Source organism: Candoia aspera, chromosome 1 (assembly GCF_035149785.1).
Source record: "Candoia aspera isolate rCanAsp1 chromosome 1, rCanAsp1.hap2, whole genome shotgun sequence".
NCBI lineage: Eukaryota > Metazoa > Chordata > Lepidosauria > Squamata > Boidae > Candoia > Candoia aspera.
Window position 1 is genome coordinate 279,603,389 of NC_086153.1, and position 18,416 is coordinate 279,621,804.

At 38.0% G+C, this 18,416-nt stretch overlaps 1 protein-coding gene across 1 annotated transcript in view; it reads left to right on the forward strand.

The window, feature by feature from the left end:
- The window catches only part of SPTBN5 (spectrin beta, non-erythrocytic 5), a 112,741-nt gene that overhangs the window by 77,497 nt on the left and 16,828 nt on the right, over nt 1-18,416 (forward strand). The window contains exons 41-55 of the mRNA XM_063318382.1: nt 65-183; nt 1,163-1,277; nt 2,505-2,618; nt 4,472-4,596; nt 6,408-6,574; nt 8,150-8,334; nt 9,261-9,338; nt 10,052-10,224; nt 10,608-10,698; nt 11,065-11,211; nt 11,928-12,065; nt 12,323-12,579; nt 12,762-12,948; nt 16,301-16,513; nt 17,723-17,919. Coding sequence (XP_063174452.1) covers nt 65-183; nt 1,163-1,277; nt 2,505-2,618; nt 4,472-4,596; nt 6,408-6,574; nt 8,150-8,334; nt 9,261-9,338; nt 10,052-10,224; nt 10,608-10,698; nt 11,065-11,211; nt 11,928-12,065; nt 12,323-12,579; nt 12,762-12,948; nt 16,301-16,513; nt 17,723-17,919 — 2,306 coding nt within the window. The remainder of the gene's footprint in view (nt 1-64; nt 184-1,162; nt 1,278-2,504; nt 2,619-4,471; nt 4,597-6,407; nt 6,575-8,149; nt 8,335-9,260; nt 9,339-10,051; nt 10,225-10,607; nt 10,699-11,064; nt 11,212-11,927; nt 12,066-12,322; nt 12,580-12,761; nt 12,949-16,300; nt 16,514-17,722; nt 17,920-18,416) is intronic.

Genomic DNA, 18,416 nt, shown 5'->3' on the forward strand with positions numbered 1-18,416 from the left:
TAAGGGAAGAGAGAATTAAGACTTTGCTTTATTATCTAGTTTCTCTTTGACCTTGATCTTATAGGGAGTAATAGTGGATGATACACACATCAAAGACATCAATGCTCTTGCTCTGCGATTGGAGAGACAGAATGAGGAAGAGATGAAAATAATACACCAACGCCAAGAACAACTCAATGAAAGGTGTGTGGATAAAATCTACTGATGTCCAAATGAAGGAGGAAAGGTTCAGTCAAGTCTGAGCAGGGCCAGAGAGGAATGCTGGCATTCCTGTGTTGGTGTTTACACAGAGAAGGCTGATCTTTGTTTTTTCATATATCATCGTCCAGTATAAATGAATTGTCATAGAGTAATGGGCATGGAAGAGTAGAAAGGGTGTGATGTTAAGCTATTTGAATTTCATTCCCAACACTTGTTAAGAATATTTATTAGAAACATTGTTAAAGTCTAAATTGCTAAGGCAATGGCAGTCTTCTAGCTAGGAACAAATGTCAATGCATCCTCAAGCTATTCAACCCAAATAAAAAATATAATTGTGGAGTAACAATGATTTCTTGCAAAATATTTTTATTTTTATTTTACTTATTAAATTTATCCCTGCTCATCTCCTCCCATCAGGGAACTCTGGGTGGTTAACAATAAAATCATCAATTGAAACAACAAACGTACAATATAAATATGATATATAAATGTATAATTAGCCTTAAAGTAAGTATAAAAATAAGAATAAAAATAAAAATAAAAATAAAATCCAAGTGGCAGGAGGGTCTAATACAGTCCATACGTGGGAGGAGAGTCTACGGTACCAGCCATCCCCATATACTGTACATTCTCTTGGTATTATCCAATTAAAATTCCTCTAGTGACAGAAAACACTGGTCAGCAGAATGGAAGTGAGTACTATTGTGGGGCAGTACTCCCTCTTCCTCCTCCTCCTCCTCCTCCTCCTCCTCCTCCTCCCTAGAGCCCTTGTATTGCTACCCCAATCAGATCCACCCTTGTGCATTAATCAGTTTTGATGTCATTTTGTTTCTGCTTGTTTAAACATAAGGATAAATAGGGTAGGGCTGGGAACTCGTAATCCAAATATAAGTTTTTATTACTCTAACCCATCTTTGATCTATTTGATCTTCTCAGACAAAATTAAATATTCCCATGATAGGTGGAACAGTTTTCATGGTGATCTTAAAGCATATAGGAGGAAGTTGGAAGAAGCCCTGCAGATCCATGCCTTGATTAGAGAAATTGATGACATCACAGAGAGGATTGGTGAAAAGGTGTTTTGTTTTATTATTTTAAAGGGTCAATAAAAGTAATAAAACCTTTACAAGCTCTCCAGAGTGGATGAAATTCCAGAAAGCCATATAGTAATAAAAACAGCAAGAAGATCTTGCTCCCTCTCTTCTTTATTTTGAGACCTTTCTACAGAGTAGCAAAATACTCTAAAAATGCTAATTCAATTAGGCATATTAATTTTCTTCAGATGTATAAGTTTTAAAGTTGATAATTTCACTGTTTGCTAGTCCTGTAAAAAGGAAATTGTTCAAATGGTTTTCAACATTTTGTTATTGGAATCCATTTTATTCAGCAGTTCCTGAATAACAAAGGGCACTTCTGTAGTAAAGAGAAAGAAAAGATGCAAGATTAATTTTGATAAGAAATTGGTTAAGCTTGAGGGTGGGGAGGGGATAATTTTTGAGACTTGCAAAATCCTAATTTTACTTAAATCAGGGGCAGATAACCTGGAGCCCTCAAAGACGAAATTATTATTATTATTATTATTATTATTATTATTATTATTATTATTATTATTTAAATTTATATGCCACCCAACCCCCAGCAATGCCCCAGATCCTACAGAGATGCTCACCATCTCACTATCTTACCTGACTTTTTTAAACATCCTTTTAGAACAAAATGAAATAGGAGATTTAATTTTCCTATTTAAAAAAAAAAAAGCAAAGTACCAGCCTCTAGAGTTATCTTTATTGCAGACATTTCATAAATGGGGAAATAGGTCATAGCACTCGTTTTATAAATATTTCAATCTATCCCATGCTTTTAAAATTCTAAATCTGCCTCTGGGCCGCCTTCTACACTTTTAAAGTTTTGCAGTAGTTTTAAACTAGATTATCATTTTACATAAAGAGTGTTTAATGTTAAGATTAGTTTTATATTCTAGTTTATTTTTAGACATCTGTTAATTCCTCATTCTTATTTTATTTGTATTTTAATTGAACTGCTTGTATATTTGTATATATATATAATTAGCGCGTTGAATTTTCTGCTGTTGTGTAGATATATTATATATTATATTATACTGTTATTTTATTTCAAATTACTCAGTGCCTAAAAATGTGTTTTATAGGTATCTAATAAATCCTTATAATACATAAAGATGTAAAATTTAAGTTAGAAATATTGATAAAGCAAAAATATTCTACGATTTTAGTTTTTTAAAAAATGGAGTTGTCGTCTTCTCTTCATTTTCCCTATTCCTCAAGAGTACACTGATACAAGCACTGGATTATGGAAAAGATGTTGAAAGTGTAGAAAATCTACTTCGGAGACATGATGAAATGGAGAGAGAAATTGGCATCATTCAATCCAAGGTGGAGGTAAAAGACCAAATATAATTAGTATTTGAAATGTAATTGCAAATAATATGGACATAAACACTGGAAATTAGCCCTGCATATGTACCATTTACAATTGTGCAATAATCTCATTCCTATAATCTCAGTTCCAAGATTTCATTGCTTTCTGAAGTTTGATTTAATCTGAAATATAACTTCTCTGTAGTGAGTCATAACAGTAGGAATACAGGCATGCCATGAACTAGATTTTACGTTTGAAACATCAAGTATAGAACAAATAGTAGAATGAATTTTTTCTTTAAATAACAAATGAAACTATAGCCTGAATACAGTTATTTTCTTTCAGGGATGAGTGTGACTAGTTTCCTTTTTGGATGACCGGAATATTTCCACACTGAGTCTAAAGAATGCTAGTTTTACTGTGCCTAGGGTTTCCAGTACAGAGATAGGAGACTTGGTAAATCAAGGTGTCCAGTTGAGGAGGGTGTCCATCATTTCTATTTGGCTTTGGGGAATGGCTGAAAAATATTTCCCTCCCCACCCAGTGTTTATGCCTTGTTCCAAAAATGGGTCCCATCAGAGAATTCCAAATGTTACTGTGTAACCCATGTTAGCCTGTTGCAGCAAAACCAGCTGCAGAACTAATAATGGATTTCTTAACACTTGTGAGAACAGCACATTCAAGGCAGGAAGGACCCTGTTTTATGACTCATGCATCAGCTACGCTTAGAACCTGAAGGCAAAGCCAGACAGCCACAGGAAAGTGTAATCTACCAATGATGTGCTGGAAAAGCATGCTGGCCAAGCCTTATTCGGTCAAGTAATGAGGCTGGTGAGCAGTGCTGTTAATACAGTTTTAATCACAGACAAGTTAAGGAAACTTATTGGTGGATTCCTCTGACTTCCTTTCCCATCCTACCAAGCACTCCCTACTAGTAGGAAAAACAACCACCAATTGCTCTCTTTAACATGTGGTAGGGCAGGGCTGGGCAAGTGTAGGTGGGTGACTTGAACAGCAAGTTTAATTTCCTGTCAAGTTGCCTGATTACAGGTCACAGGCATGGAGATGCTCCACACCCGTTACAACCTGTCAACCGGATTATTTTTGTATTGGATACATCATCCTAGACCACAAAATTGCTTTTTTAATGGGACAAAATAGGGGAGGGATAGTGGAGTGTCTTATTTTTTTCCATCTCTATTCTGCTGCTGTAATGTAGATAAAAGGGTTAAGTCAGGAATAATGAAACCCTTGGTGACTGTCCATGCTAAATACCCTCGATATTCTTTTTATTAGCTCTGGAAATTTCTGTGCTTTTTGGTTATATAGATAGAGATAATGTAGATTGTTGATATTAAGTCCTCTGCCCCTTTATGATGAAAAAATGATGAAAAACTCATCCAGCAATTCAGCATTCCATGGCAGACATGTTCAAGGGGTGAAACAATTCACTATTTTGAAAATGTCTGTTCTGACTACATTAGCTGAAATTCAGCCAAAGCATAATACATTTTTTTCCAAGCATGTATTAATAGAACGGCTTTCTTTTTCTCCCAAAATATTTTTTTGGCCACTGTCTCCTGATTTACCATGTTGCTAAAAAAAACCTTTTGTGTCCCAGAGGGTCTTTTGGGATTAGTTTGGCTTTGTATTATACTACTATTCTCTGTTGCTTGTGGGTGCTTTTATAACTAGCCTTATTTTTCTTGTCTATATGTTTTGTATATTTTTATCCTCTCTCTTTTTTCATTCTGATAACCCTTTTGAAATCTCGTGAAAGGAAAAGCCCGATACAGAACATATTTTTAAATTAAAAGTGTAGCTTTCGAGGGGAAAGTATCTTAACCAGACAGAGTGCCTGTGTTTCTTTTAGTCACTGGAACCAGAACTGTCCCAGATTTGTAAAAAGAATCCATCCACTATAAGCAACAAACTGACTACAAAGCAAAAGGAAATGAGAAACCAATGGTTACGACTCCAGAATCAGGCAAAACAAAGGTAAATCCAAGGCGCAATTCAAGGAGCTGCTTATTACCTTTAAAGCCCTACATGGCATGGGACCAGGTTATCTGTGGGACTGCCTCAGCCTGAGGACATCTACATGCCCCACCAGAGCAGAGAGGGGAGGCACCCTTCAGGTTCCGTCCCTTAAACAGTGCCATCTTGTGGGTCCACGGAAACCTGCCTTTTCTGTTGCGGTCCCAGCCCTCTGGAACGGCCTTCCCTGAGATCCGACAGGCCCCCACCCTTCTGTCCTTCCAGATAGTGCTCAAGACCTTGCTCTTCCCCCAGGTGCTGGGATAAAGCGAGGTCAAGATGAGATGAGAATGTGGGTTGCATCAGGAGGTGTGGTTGTGGTGCCAGGTTTTTCTGCTTTTAGTTTTATCACTGTTGGTGTCATGAGTAAGGATGGCGAGCAGGGGGCTCCCATCCAGACTGTCAAGCGCATGCGTAGCACTGATGAATTGTTCAGCCATTCAAAGAGACACAGATCGGGACCACCTTAACCCTTGGGGGTTATATGTCTGGGTTTTCCCACGCTTCTTCTGTTTGTTAGGATTCCTGTTAAGTACTAGCAATAAATATTAGAGACCAGTTCCATGTCTCAGTGTGTTTCCTGGTTGTTAGGACAGTTGGTTTTATATTGCTTTATTGGTTGTAAACCTCCCAGAGTTGTTTTAAGATGAGAGGCTATACAAATGTTATAGATAGATAGATAGATAGATAGATAGATAGATAGATAGATAGATAGATAGATAGATAGATAGATAGATAGATAGATAGATAGATAGATGTTTTTACAAGGCCCTGTCTTCTGTTAGCCCTTCAGGATACTCCAGACAAGAAGCATAGCCATGAGTACTAACTCTGTCTTTGTTGTAAGGTTACATTAACAGAAACTTGCAAGCCTAAAAGCACCACCCCCGTCCCTTACTTTTACTCTCCCGAAAACTAAGGACAGTCCCTTCTGAGATACCGATATCTAGTCTGTGGCTCTTCCTCCTGTCTCCCAAAGTCATTCCCATATACCATTACATCTTCAGTCTGTAGATTTCTCATACTTAGTTTTGTCCTGTTTTTTGTCTTTATTTAGTGGAGATTCAAAATAGACTTCCAACATTTTGAATCCACAAGCATATTCTACAATATATTATTAGGTATATTTAGTCATAGAATTGAGAGGAACCTCAGAAGTCAACTAGTCCAAGACCCAGCTGAGTGCAGGATCCAGATGACATTTTGACAGATGACCATCCAGTCTCCGTTTTAGGAACTCTAGTGACAGAGAACTTCATGTGGCAGCCATACAGCCACTGTGTGATTAATAAATGCTGTTAGAATGTATTATCCATCAGATGATTACTAAATGCTATTGCTGGTTGTGAAAAGGACTGAAACCTTTGTGAAGAAGCAAGGTTCCTGTTTTAGCTGAATGCTAAGTTTATGCAAAGGTACAGAGTTAGGAGTCTTGGCATTGATATCCCAGCCTGCAAAAGGTTTCTTCTCCTTTTGGGCCTGATATTCTTCAGAGTTCCACCTGAAAAAAAGAACTCCTTTTGGAACATTATGGCTGGTCCCTGATTGGGGGATACTAGGGGAGAAAGTAAATTTTGGGGTGTCTCGCCAAAGTTACACAAAACTTTGGGGGGAAGAATCAGGTTGGCATATGCGATAATAGCTCAATTATCTTTAAAGCTGTTAAAGGAAAAAAAATATGGTTTGAAACCTAGACATGTGAAAAGCCCGACATATACTGTATGTCTAAGTGTGTATTCTTACAGTTCTTTATGCTCTTCTGTGTACAACAGGGGTGAGAAGCTGACAGCCTCTTACCAGCTACAGAAGTTTAACTCTGAACTGAAGGAGTTACTAGATTGGATTCAGGAAGTCAAAAGTCAAATGGAAACTGGGGATCTTCCTAAAAGTCTAGCTGAAGCAGAAAGTCTGATAGAGGAGCATCGAGAAATAAAGGCAAGTATGAATTATTATCAGCATCTTTATAATAGTTTCCATTACTCTAAAAAGTACCTGACTAGCAATTTCAATACCAGACAACTGAAATAACATTGATTATAGCAATACAAATGTCAAGTAATTACATCCTCATTGCTTATTTCTGTGCTTACCTTTTGAGCTGGAACATTCTCTTCTAAGTCCAAATGTGGTCTGTTCTCTCTCTGAACTTCATTTTTATTTGGACTATGCTAAAATTCATAGCAGTGTAAAATTGGGCACATTTTTGCAAGTCTAGAACTTACAGGGAATATCAGCACTCATCTATTGGCAGTGTGGAGGCCATATTATAAATACTTACTGGTTAGAATGGTTGTGCCACTGGAAAGGCCTGCATATGCCCAAATGCTCAAGCAATTGTGGAAGAAAGAAGCTAATAAATACCCCACCCAGGGTGGGTGCTGGAAGTTAAGCCTGAAGAGGTCAAGACAAGTTATAAAGGAGCTCCCTTGGAGTATACACATTTGGAGGTATGGTGCTAAGCCTGTGCTGTATTACAAACATTCTTCTGAGCAACAGAGAGGGAGAGGGAGGAACATCAGTGGTAAACAGGATGATCACGTACACTGAGACATTTAAACTCCACGATCAAGATGCAAAGCCTCCAGGAGGCAAGAAGGGAGAAAAGATTGATTGTAGATGCTGGAGCTCTTCTAGTTCCACTCAGAAGTAGGATGGGATGCAGAAGCTCATTTGTTCCGCAGAACAAAGGTGAGGAAATAACCAGCTTCTCTTCTGAGGAAAAGATGGGGGCAGGAGGACCATTTGCACCATGAAAACAGCCAGTGAGGCACCTATTTTGCTGGCAGACTAAAAAAGACATCTGGAATACTTCATACTATCCAGAGCTTAACTTAGTGGTTCTTAAACTGGGGGTAATTGGGACATATCCTGGAGGTAATGGAGCAATTTGTAATTGCTTATTTGTGAGTTGAGGATCCGTTTGGAACTGCTGCTGCCGAGATGCTTGTGTAAAATAACAGGATGGTTTTTTGGGTTGTTGTTTTTTGTGGGGATAATGACATTATTCAAGACTGGGAAACAATTTTAGAACCACCGGCTTCATTTCTTTCATAAATTTGAAATGATGAAAGATAGCAGTTAAATAAATAAATTTCACATTCTTTCATGTTAACATCAAAAATACGATCATAAAAGTGCTGGATATAATGAAATCTGCTGTGGATATTCTCTGCTGTGCAGTTCCTATCCTCTATTATTGGTGGTGATATTGTTTGTTTTAATAATTTGCAATTAAAAACATCTTTCATTTATAGCTAAAAGTTCCCAGATTTAACTATTAGAAAAACTAGTCTTTGCTAAGGTCAGAGAGAGGGTAATTTGTTCTTTATATATTTTTTCAAATTCCCAAGCTTCCTGTGTTACTTTGGTTTCCCAAACCAAGCTCTTCTTACTTCCTACATATATATTAATAGTGGAAGGTTGCTGAATAAAGCCTACTTTTGTTTCCCAAAAAACCTGAATATTGATTCTGCACGAACCTTTGACATCCATCTGTCTGACATCTTTTAGGCAGAGATTGAAGCTCAAGGGGAAAGATTTGGTGTTCTCAGCAACTATGGCCAGAAACTTGGCGATTCTGGCCATTATGCAGCTCCTCAGATCCATCACTCCCTCATCAGATTACAACAAGCATTGAATGAAATGATCCAGGCCTGGCAAGAACAAAATCTAAAACTGCTTCAAGCCAGGGACTTACAGGTAAGTAAAAAATGATAATGATTCTAGAGCAGCCAGGAAGAATAAATGCTGTCAGGAAGATTTTTTATTGGTAGCTTCTGCATGACATATGGAACAGAATTAGATCTGGAGGGTATTTCTTAAAGCTTGGAACCCTCTCTAATCAAAGGGAGGAGGAGAAATATATTTACACTTGGTTGCTTTTTTATTTGGCTCTTGAAACTGATCCTCAGCTCAGCCTCAACCCATCAGTTAGCTTTTTTTTTTTTTTGTAATTTTGGTTTGGTGGAATGTTTCTCCTTAAATGCATCATGGCATGGCTTGAATTTTAAATAACGGGAACTGGAACTTTTGTCAAGGAATCATGTTCATGGTCTGCTCTCCCTGTATGGGGAAAACCTTGGAAGAATGCATATGTTTAAGGGTCCTGTTTTCTTTGAAATGGTGTACAAGTCAGGGAACAGCTGTAGTACACTGAGAGACCACGTAAGGCATGCAGACGTTCTTAATTCAGTCCCTGGCATCTGCAGTTAACGGTTCAAGTGGTGGGCAATATGCCAGTGGTAATTCTCTTAGACTATAAAGAACTGCTAACAATTAATCATAACAGTCTGTGGCTATCACATCTGTCCTGCATAAATATGGATAATTACTAGATAGCTGCAGAACAGAACAGTGGAAGTACAGTAGCTTTGGTGGATAAAATCTATTTATTTGTGCAGTCTTGCAAACTCAAAAAAAGGCAAAACCACTCAAAAGAATCCACCATCTGAAACCTAAAAAAATGTATGCTATACTCCTTTATGGCAATGGCTCAATGGACTGCTTTTATATAGTGTTCATCTATGGGTCCAACCCTAAACACTTATTTCCAACTAAGCCCCACTGAACTTCGTAATGTCATAATTATACTGAGAAGTGACAGAGCTTCTTTCTCTCCTAAACAGACATTCTTTGGTTATGTGGAAGAGAGTGAAAGTTGGCTAAGCAGCAAAGAGGCCTTCCTGACAAACAAAGACTTGGGGGTAAGTGAAATAGACTATTTTCACCCAAAAGTGAAAAATGTAGGCATGGACCAAAAGTGCAGATCAAACCCATTTTGGGGCACCTACTTCCAGTTTTTTTCTATCAAAGTCCCACTGAGTCTCTCATTCCATCCTGTACCTTTTGGGATTCTCAGCAAGCTTATTGGATTTTGCTCTGTAGCATCATCCTCCAACCTGATTTTGCTGCCATACTGTATATTCCAGAGAAGTACATGCAATATAAGAATTTTTGGAAAAAACTGCAGTCCTCTAAAGATTAGATCTGAGCTCTGTAGATCTGAAAGCAAACAGAGGCTGTTTTGGAAGGAACCCAAGATTCATATTCAGAAAGGGAAGTTTCATAGAAATCATTTGAAGCCTGATTGTTTAGTGTAGTCACTCCAAAATTAGAAGTCCTTCTCTTGTTCTCTGCATTCATGGCTGGTACAGGGTTCGCAGTTTACAAACAACTCTTCTAATGGAGATGAGGAGACTGAATAATCATATTGCATTAGATCAACTCTTCCCAACCTGGACATTCTTCAAATGCCAACCAACTCCCAGAATTCTTATCAATTGCCATCCTGGCTGAGACATTTTGGAAGCTGAAATCTACTCATCTGGAGTTTGGGAAAGAATGGGTTAGATAAACAAATGATCTGTTCTAGACGAAGGCAGCTTTCCATATTATTAACTTGTATCAATTGATTCAGGATTCAGTATCCAGTGTGGAGAGTCTGCAGCAAAAGCACATGCAATTTGAAAAAGACTTGAAAACCCATCTGGAGAAGATGGATACAATAGCTTTCTTTGCACACCAGCTGAAGGACAGTCAGCATTATGATTCTGAAAATATAATGACTAAGTGCCAGGCTGTTTTGAAAAGGTACTGTTCAAACTTTTTCTCCAGTTTCACCTCTAATATCCTATATGGTTTAACCACCCTGCCTCCTCCTCTGTTAATGGATTTTTTTTATGACTTGCCACTCATTAACTGCATTATCTTGTGCTTCAAATAAAAGCCCGGGAGAATACCGTGATTCTCCATCCACCTACTGGCTTTGGAAAGAGGATAAGATTGATGTGATGTGCTCATTTGGAGGACCAACTCTGCTGTGGCTTTTGCTGCTTCATTTCCTCATACTTTTTGCATTTTCCTGCCACTACTCTGGCAAAAAGATTAAGCTTGTGTTTGTATCACTTCTGAAATGAAAAGTAGTTTAACAATCGGTGTTGCCTTATATCACCAGTAGTATTTATTCTTCCTAGAAAGGAAAAACTTCTGGAAATCACTTTAGTTCGCAGGCGTCTGCTGGAGGAGTCGTGGCTACTACAAAAATTTCTGCATGATTCTTTTGAGGTATAATATGTTACATTTAATTTCTTGAGATATTATGAGAAACTACATTTTGTAATGTAGAAAGATAGAGGATACATACATACATACATACATACATATATACATGAATATTTTCATATCAGAAAAAGACATTTGAAAACCTCCAATAGTCAACAAATGCCATAAGCCCTAAACAACAAAGCCAACAAGAACAGATTGTGGTATAGTAGTATAGTCCAAAGCATGTAGGAAGAGATCAAATTGCTTGTTCCTGGTTGACTTGCTGCAGTTCTTTCAGGATTTCAGATGGGAGACCTTTCCAGTTCCTGGAATCCCTGGGGACTGAATCTGATCATTGATCTGACAGTGGTGTTTTTCTATCCAAAGATAGCTGCCTGGATGAGTGAAAAAAACAGTATTGCCCTTGATGAGAGTTGGAGAGATCTAAGTAATCTTCAGACTAAACTGCAAAAGCACCAGACTTTCCAGGCAGAGATTGTGGCTAATAGAAGTCATCTCAACAGAATCAAAGCTGTAAGTACATACCTAATTGGATTATATAGAGTTGTTGTAATATGAGATGGGCGGGGAAGAAATATGATAAATATATTATATTGTATTATGGATTATAATTATTCAAAACTAATTCAGAAGAGATACTTCAGTACACATATGAGTATGAGCACAGTACCTCTTTAAAGCAGCTATGTTGTCTGCACACAGAAAATGGCTGCTTTAAGGAGTTTCATTACATATATTTATCTATTATTTATTTATTAAACCAATTTATATAGCCGCCCATCTCACAGCAAGCAACTCTGGGTGGTGTACAACAGTTAAAAATAGTCAATAAATACATTAAAAAATAAAAAAAATAAAAGGATGTTAAAATATATGGCTGCTTTAATGAGCTGATGCATAAAACTAGCTACCTTCTCATTCAGGCTTGTACAAAAGTCTGACAAAAGATGCATCTTCTTTAAGGAGGTGCTGCATCCTTTTTCCTATGCATTCCAAATAATTTTTGAAGCCTGCCCTGCTTCAGTACATTTCAAAGGATGAGACTTTCTGAAGAGGTGCTTCTGGAAGTATCTTAGCTGAGCAAATGATCTGCAGTCTTATCTTAAGCAGAAATAAAAAATAACTTGAATTTGATTATAATTATAAGATTGTTGGAAGGTGTGGCTGCTTTAAGACACCATATAGAAAGCTAAGCCATCAAAAGATGATTTTGAGTGTTTGTATTGCAGGAAGGAGAGAAAATGCTCCATGAAAGACATTATGCTTCTGATGTCCTCCAGTCTAGATTCCAGGAAATAGATGAGCTTTGGGATGAGTTGCTAGAAAACTGTGAGGAAAAGAAAAGAAAATTTCTGGATGCCTACAAGGTAAAACAAAACAGGAAGGAACCCAAGCCTTTAGAGCTAGCTGCAGTAATTCTAGAAATTGACCTGGCTGGCTAACTAATTTACAGTTAATGAAAAGCAAAACAACTAGAATAAATGAATTGTGTTTATGTGTATGCTTGTGAAAGGCTCTTGTAGAGACAGAGCTGATCAATCCACAAAGGATACTACTAGTAGCAGCAGCAGCAGCAGTGTTTAAATGTCATGATTTTTTATGGACTTTTTCCCTCTGGCTTTAGGCTCTGCAATTTCTACGTATTGTAGATAATGCTGATAAATGGTTGGAAGATCTAGACAGTGAGATGAAAACACCAGAAAGCAGCAATAATCTACTGATTCTGAATGATCTCCTAAAGAAACAGGAAGAATTGGAAGCCAGCTTTGCTGCCCACAAGGACCAGTTCCAAAATATGATTGACACAGTGCAAGAACTCCAGCAGGAGAAATATTTTCTGGCGGATGAGATAGAGATAAGAGTGGACCAGGTGGTACACAGGTGCAGTTTTCCCTGGTCTCCCTTCCCTTCTAAGTATTCTAATTTTCACCTTTAATACTGTTATCACTCTTCCTTTCTCTTTATCAGCCTGGTGTTTTTAATTATAACAGTCAATGCATATTAGTCCATAATCTTTCTTAATTAAAAACAATCAAACCCACAGCTTCATTTTGAATCTCTAGATACAAAAGCTTTAGGGAGCCACTCCAGGAAAGGCGGCAGTGTTTGGAAGCCAATGTATTGCAGTACCAGTTCCTCCAGGATGTCAATGAGGAGTTGACCTGGATTCATGAGAAGCTCCCTCTGGCATCTTCAAGAGACTATGGCCAGTCTCTGGCAACTGTTCAGAGACTACAGGAAAAGCACCAGGTAAAGTAGCTGGAGTGACAGAGCAGTGAAAAGTGTGCGAGAAATGCTTTGTCACTTCTTCCATTGCTTTTTAAAATTTATTTTTATTTATTTTAGCTAGCTCCACCACAAGGCCTACAAGCTCACTTTCTGCTCTTCAGAAACTTTCATGTTTTTCACACTTCCACATCACTGCAAAATGAATTAAATGAACAATTGCTTCTTCCTGAGCAGTGTTTCTCAACCTCAGCAACTTTAAAATATGTAAACTTCAGCTCCCAGAATTCTCCAGCCAGTGAGGTTGAGAAGCACTGTTCTAGAGGAAGAATAATCTTCTGCAACATGAAACACCACTGCCACTTCTTCTGTGCTATTATTCGAGCCATCAAGAAATATGGCAGTGCCTCTTATCTGAATACAAAAGTATATTACATTATCTGCATTGCATCTGGTATTTTCTTTATTGAAAAAGTTAAAGATGGTAATACGGAAATAAAAAACCAAGTCAGCCTCTTGGATCCATAATTTAAAATAATGTCAATTTTATTTATTTGTTTGTTTAATCAATTTTAAGCCACCTCAGTCAACATAATGATGCTAAGTGGTACACAGCAATATAATTAATACAAATTAAAATTGACAGCAAAAAGAGTATAAGCAATAACAGCAACAAACATTAAAAACTTACATCACGGAACAGCATAACTACTATATAATTTGCAAGACATCAATCAGCAATTCAAAATCAGTATTAGAATTGGGGTCCCTAATCATAAGGTTCTATAATAAAAAAATAAAATTCTACCCACAGAAGAATTTGGCATCTCAGGCTATGAAAACAACTTTGTTATGACTGCCCAAAGAAGCCCTTACCCCAAAGATTTCTCATTCTTTTTCTCTCTGCCAGCTTTTATGTGGGCTTCTGTGGAAATAGAGTTTTATTCATACGTTTCCTAGAAGCATGAAATTAAGGCAGCCATGCTTCATTCATACTTAAAGTATTACTGCTTTCTTGTAATTGGCAAAACAGCCTTGTGACTTCAGTTCTAGGCATAAAATGAATAGTCCTCCAGGGAGACTGTGTAATATATTTCTCTTATCCTTAAAATAAGAATTTAAACTTTATTTCTTTCCTGTGGATCCATAAACAATCCTATGGTACTACTCTCAAATGTATCTTTTCCTTGAAAAAATATGTTCTGAAAAAAGAAGCCTATAATGTTGATTGACTAGTTTCTGTGATGGTGTAAACAACAACAACAACACAATCTAAATCTCCATCTAAAGGTCCCAGAGCAGTTTTGTATTTTTAAAAGATGTCCTTTTTTAATTAAGAAGGCAGAGCTTGTTCCTAACCTCTTTAAGTTGATAGCTAGAGGAACAAACGAGGATGTGTTAATTCCTCTCCACCATTCCCTGTTGGTACTGGAGAACTCAGCCATTAAAGAGGCTCCATCAAAGTGGAGACTTTTATTGCACTCAGGTGAGTAGACTATGCAGTAAACTCTGCATAGGGAAAACGGCAGTTGTCTGCCCACCTTGATACTGCATAGGGGAGGCTGTTGATAGGCTACACCAGCCTTTTTTTAAAATGTTAATTTAATTTTCATTTTATTTTATCCCTGTCATTCTCTTCTTGCAAGCATGCAAAGTGTCTATGCAAATTTAAAACAAAAAGTGAACATAAAAAATCTAAAAATACAGGTTAAAAGCAATAAAAAAAAATACTAAATTAAAGGTTCAGCAAAGGGAGATGTCTTTACATACTTCCTCAACACTGAAGGGGTATGGGCTTCCAGCACAGCTTCTAAAGGAGCCCAATCTTCATAGCTATGTGCCAGAAAGATACAAAGAAATTTCCTCTCATTGTGACTAATGGGTGGAAAATCAGGGGAAAATCCATGGTAAAAATAAAAATCGCTACTCCCCAGCCTTCTCACCTGGTTGGTGTAAGTAAACAAGACCCTAGAAGAGGCAGTGACTCTTCCTTGTAACTTCCTCAGCTTGTCTGAAAGTAAGGAGCATAGGTGATAGTTGAAGCAAACATTTCTTCACTGTTAGGCTCATAACTTGTTTAACCACTCTTTCTTTATATATCCACAGTAGCCTTGTATTAAAGGTAATGCTATGCTATACACCATTGCTTACAAGCCACAATATATCATTGCTTACAAGCCACAAAGGCTGTGCTCACATATTCCTCCATGTGTTCATATATGCTGCCAAACCAAGCCCAAAGAAGCTGCCTTATGACTTAGCACCACTTTCTCCCTCCTGGTGCCATCTGAATGTGTAAAGCAGTGTTTCTCCACCTTGGCAACTTGAAGACGTGTGGACTTCAATGCACAGAATTTTCTAGCCAGCATGCTGGCTAGGAAATTCTGAGTTGAAGTCTGCACGTCTTCAGGTTGCCAAGGTGGAAAAATACTGGTGTAGAGATACAAGTCCCAGGATACTCAAACACCAGTCTGGCGGGAATATTGAGATTTCTGGTTCTAACACATCTGGAAGGTACCTGGCTTAAGAAGGTTGACCTATAATGATGCATGAATCTCTCTGAATCCAGAGTAAGTTGGAATTGGGTGGCATCAAAAATTGAATGAATGAATAAATAAAAGCTTCCGTTCTAATGATAGTATGCATATGCTAACTTTCCCAGTTCTTTACCCTATAGAACCATATATCATAATGCTGATTGATCAAAATATTATTCCTGCTGTTATTTATTTAGCATTTTGATATGATTTCTAATTTATCATGTTTTGGCAGGCTAATAGAATTAGATTAAAAAATATAAGTTAAAAACCCTACTAAATAACCATTTAGTGGGACGCGGTGGCGCTGCGGGTTAAACCGCTGAGCTGTCGATCGGAAGGTCGGCGGTTCGAAACCGCGCGGCGGGGTGAGCTCCCGTTGCTCGTCCCAGCTCCTGCACACCAAGCAGTTCGAAAACATGCAAATGTGAGTAGATTAATTGGTACCGCTTCGGCGGGAAGGTAACGGCATTCCGTGAGTCATGCTGGCCACATGACCCAGAAGTGTCCTATGGACAACGCCGGCTCCAAGGCTTTGAAACGGAGATGAGCACCGCCCCCTAGAGTCGGACACGACTGGACTTTACGTCAAGGGAAACCTTTACCTTTACCTTAAATAACCATAGACATTAAATCAAAGCATTTAACCATTTAAATTTGTTAGCAAAATCTAAAAGTGGTGTGCCGTAGCTTGGCAAAATAAAAACATAGAATCACAGTCTGTTAAATAGAAAAGTCCAGCAAGCATTTAAAAAAGAAGAGAACATGAGGTAGAGAAATATATGGAGAAAATCCTTACATTTTTCAAACTTGTCTGTCTCTTATCTTGTATTTTCCAGAATTTAGAGAATGAGATTAACAGCCATGATGCCTTAACTACTGCAGTGATCAGCTCTGGGCAGAAGCTGGTGAAGGAAAAACAGGTTGCTTCCAGGACAATCATGGAACAAGTGAAGGAATTGATAATTTCCTTTGAAAATCTGAAGGGTGACGCTCAGGAAAGAAGACAGCGGCTTGTACAATCTCATGAAGCCCAGCATTTCCTCAGTGAGGTAAAGTAGTGATGGAAAGCCGTTTTCAATTTCTACCATTTGGATCCATGGTACTATCCCTGTTTTGCCAAGAAGGACGCTGCTGGAGATGGAAAATCACTGGATCTGAGCAGTTTGAAAACCCAGAGCCTCTTAGAATTCCTAAGGTTGAGTTGAAGCCTGTTCTTGCCCATTCAGGCCAACCAACTCAGCTGAACTGACTGACCAGATTTCTTTATCCTGGTGCAGTGCTTCTCTTCTGCCCCGCTCCCCACCCCATCTATGTTATTCCAGGGGGGTCCTTGTAACTCAGGGGCATCTTTCCATAGGTTGGTGGGTAGCTATATAGACAGACAAAACCAGGGAAGCCATTTGGTTGTGAGCAAACCCCTGCTTGCTTGTCTCTGTGTTCAGATACACATATGTGAAGGATCAGATGTTTTCTATTAATTTGGTAAATGCATCATTAGAGTCTGAATGGATATTATTGCCTAGCTATTATGAAATTAAATCCTGCTATTTTCAAGTTATATAATTAAAGACTTGAGCTAATATAATGTTTTCTCTTTTTGGAAAAGTCTGACTCTTTGAAGGCCAAAGTACTGTACTGTAGGAGATCCATGACTGTTTTTCCTAATTTTTTCCTTCTCTTAGAACAATTTGGATCAGATTTCTGGAATGGGGGGAGGGGAATTAAACTTATCTTCCTGAAATGTTCTAAGGAAGTCTCATCTGAAGCAGCATGATGCAGGGCTTTTTTCCTGCAGTTACCCTTCTTCTTCCATGGAATTTTATGAGGAATCTAGTCAGCATCTTCCATATGTAACTCTTCCATCTTTTCCTGCCTTTATTCTACCTCTTTCTTCCTTCCACCTCCAATTCTGTAATGGAGTAAAAGATGGAATAATTGCATAATACCTTTGAACTAGCAATGCCATTAAACAGCAAGTATCCTTAATCTAATATTCTTCAAGCTCTCCTTTCCTTTTGGGAAAGTTATGTACAACAATTGCATAGTTTGCATTTTAAAAAAAAACTATAGTTGACAAAATGGACTAAAACACATATATATGCTGTAATGGCATGGATAGGATTTACATTCATCCACATATCTCTAGTTGAAAGCATGCCTAGTTTGCTAGGTCTCTGTTGAATATAGTTCTGTTTCAGCAGATTGTAAATAAGAATCTGTTTCACATGCAAGTCCCATCATCAGTGCATTTCTTTCAGCTTTTGGAAGTGGAATCCTGGATGGCAGAAAAAGAACTTCTGCTAGAAACCTCAGATTATGGGAGAAATGAAGAATCAACTCAAGCACTGCTGCGTAAAATGGAAGCTACCAAGCTTGACCTAGAGGGATTTAAATCCCGAATTGAGAAGCTGAAGGAAACAGGAGACTACCTCTTGAACAGTAACAACCCAGAGAGGTAGGTTTCTGGAAACGTTCTAGCGGAGAATCAACTAGTAAAACAGTCTCTTATTTTCAAGACTTCTTCAGACGTTACTTCGTACAGCCCCTTCTGCGTGCAAACATTTGTGCTACTTGAATCATATAAATTTGCTCTGCCACAAACGTATGAATTGTAAAACTCTAAGAATAGCCCTGTTGCTATTTGATTGAGTTGATAAATTTCAAATGAGCGTTGTCTGATTTTATCTAATATGGACCTGAAATCTTACTTAACTGGTTTTCTTAACGTCCCTGTAAGTTTTATTGTGTTTCAGGAAGATCAACAGGAAAGGTATTCACTGACATGTAGGTACAGATACTAATACAGATCCTCTTATCCATGGCAGCTGCTGGTTGCATCAGATGGGGAGATGGTCAGAGATGGTCAAATGGCAAGGAAGAAAACAGAAAAGAAGTTACAGCTTAGCCAGTTGCAGACAGTTTCTGATGCCTAGCAAGCACTTCTTAATAATG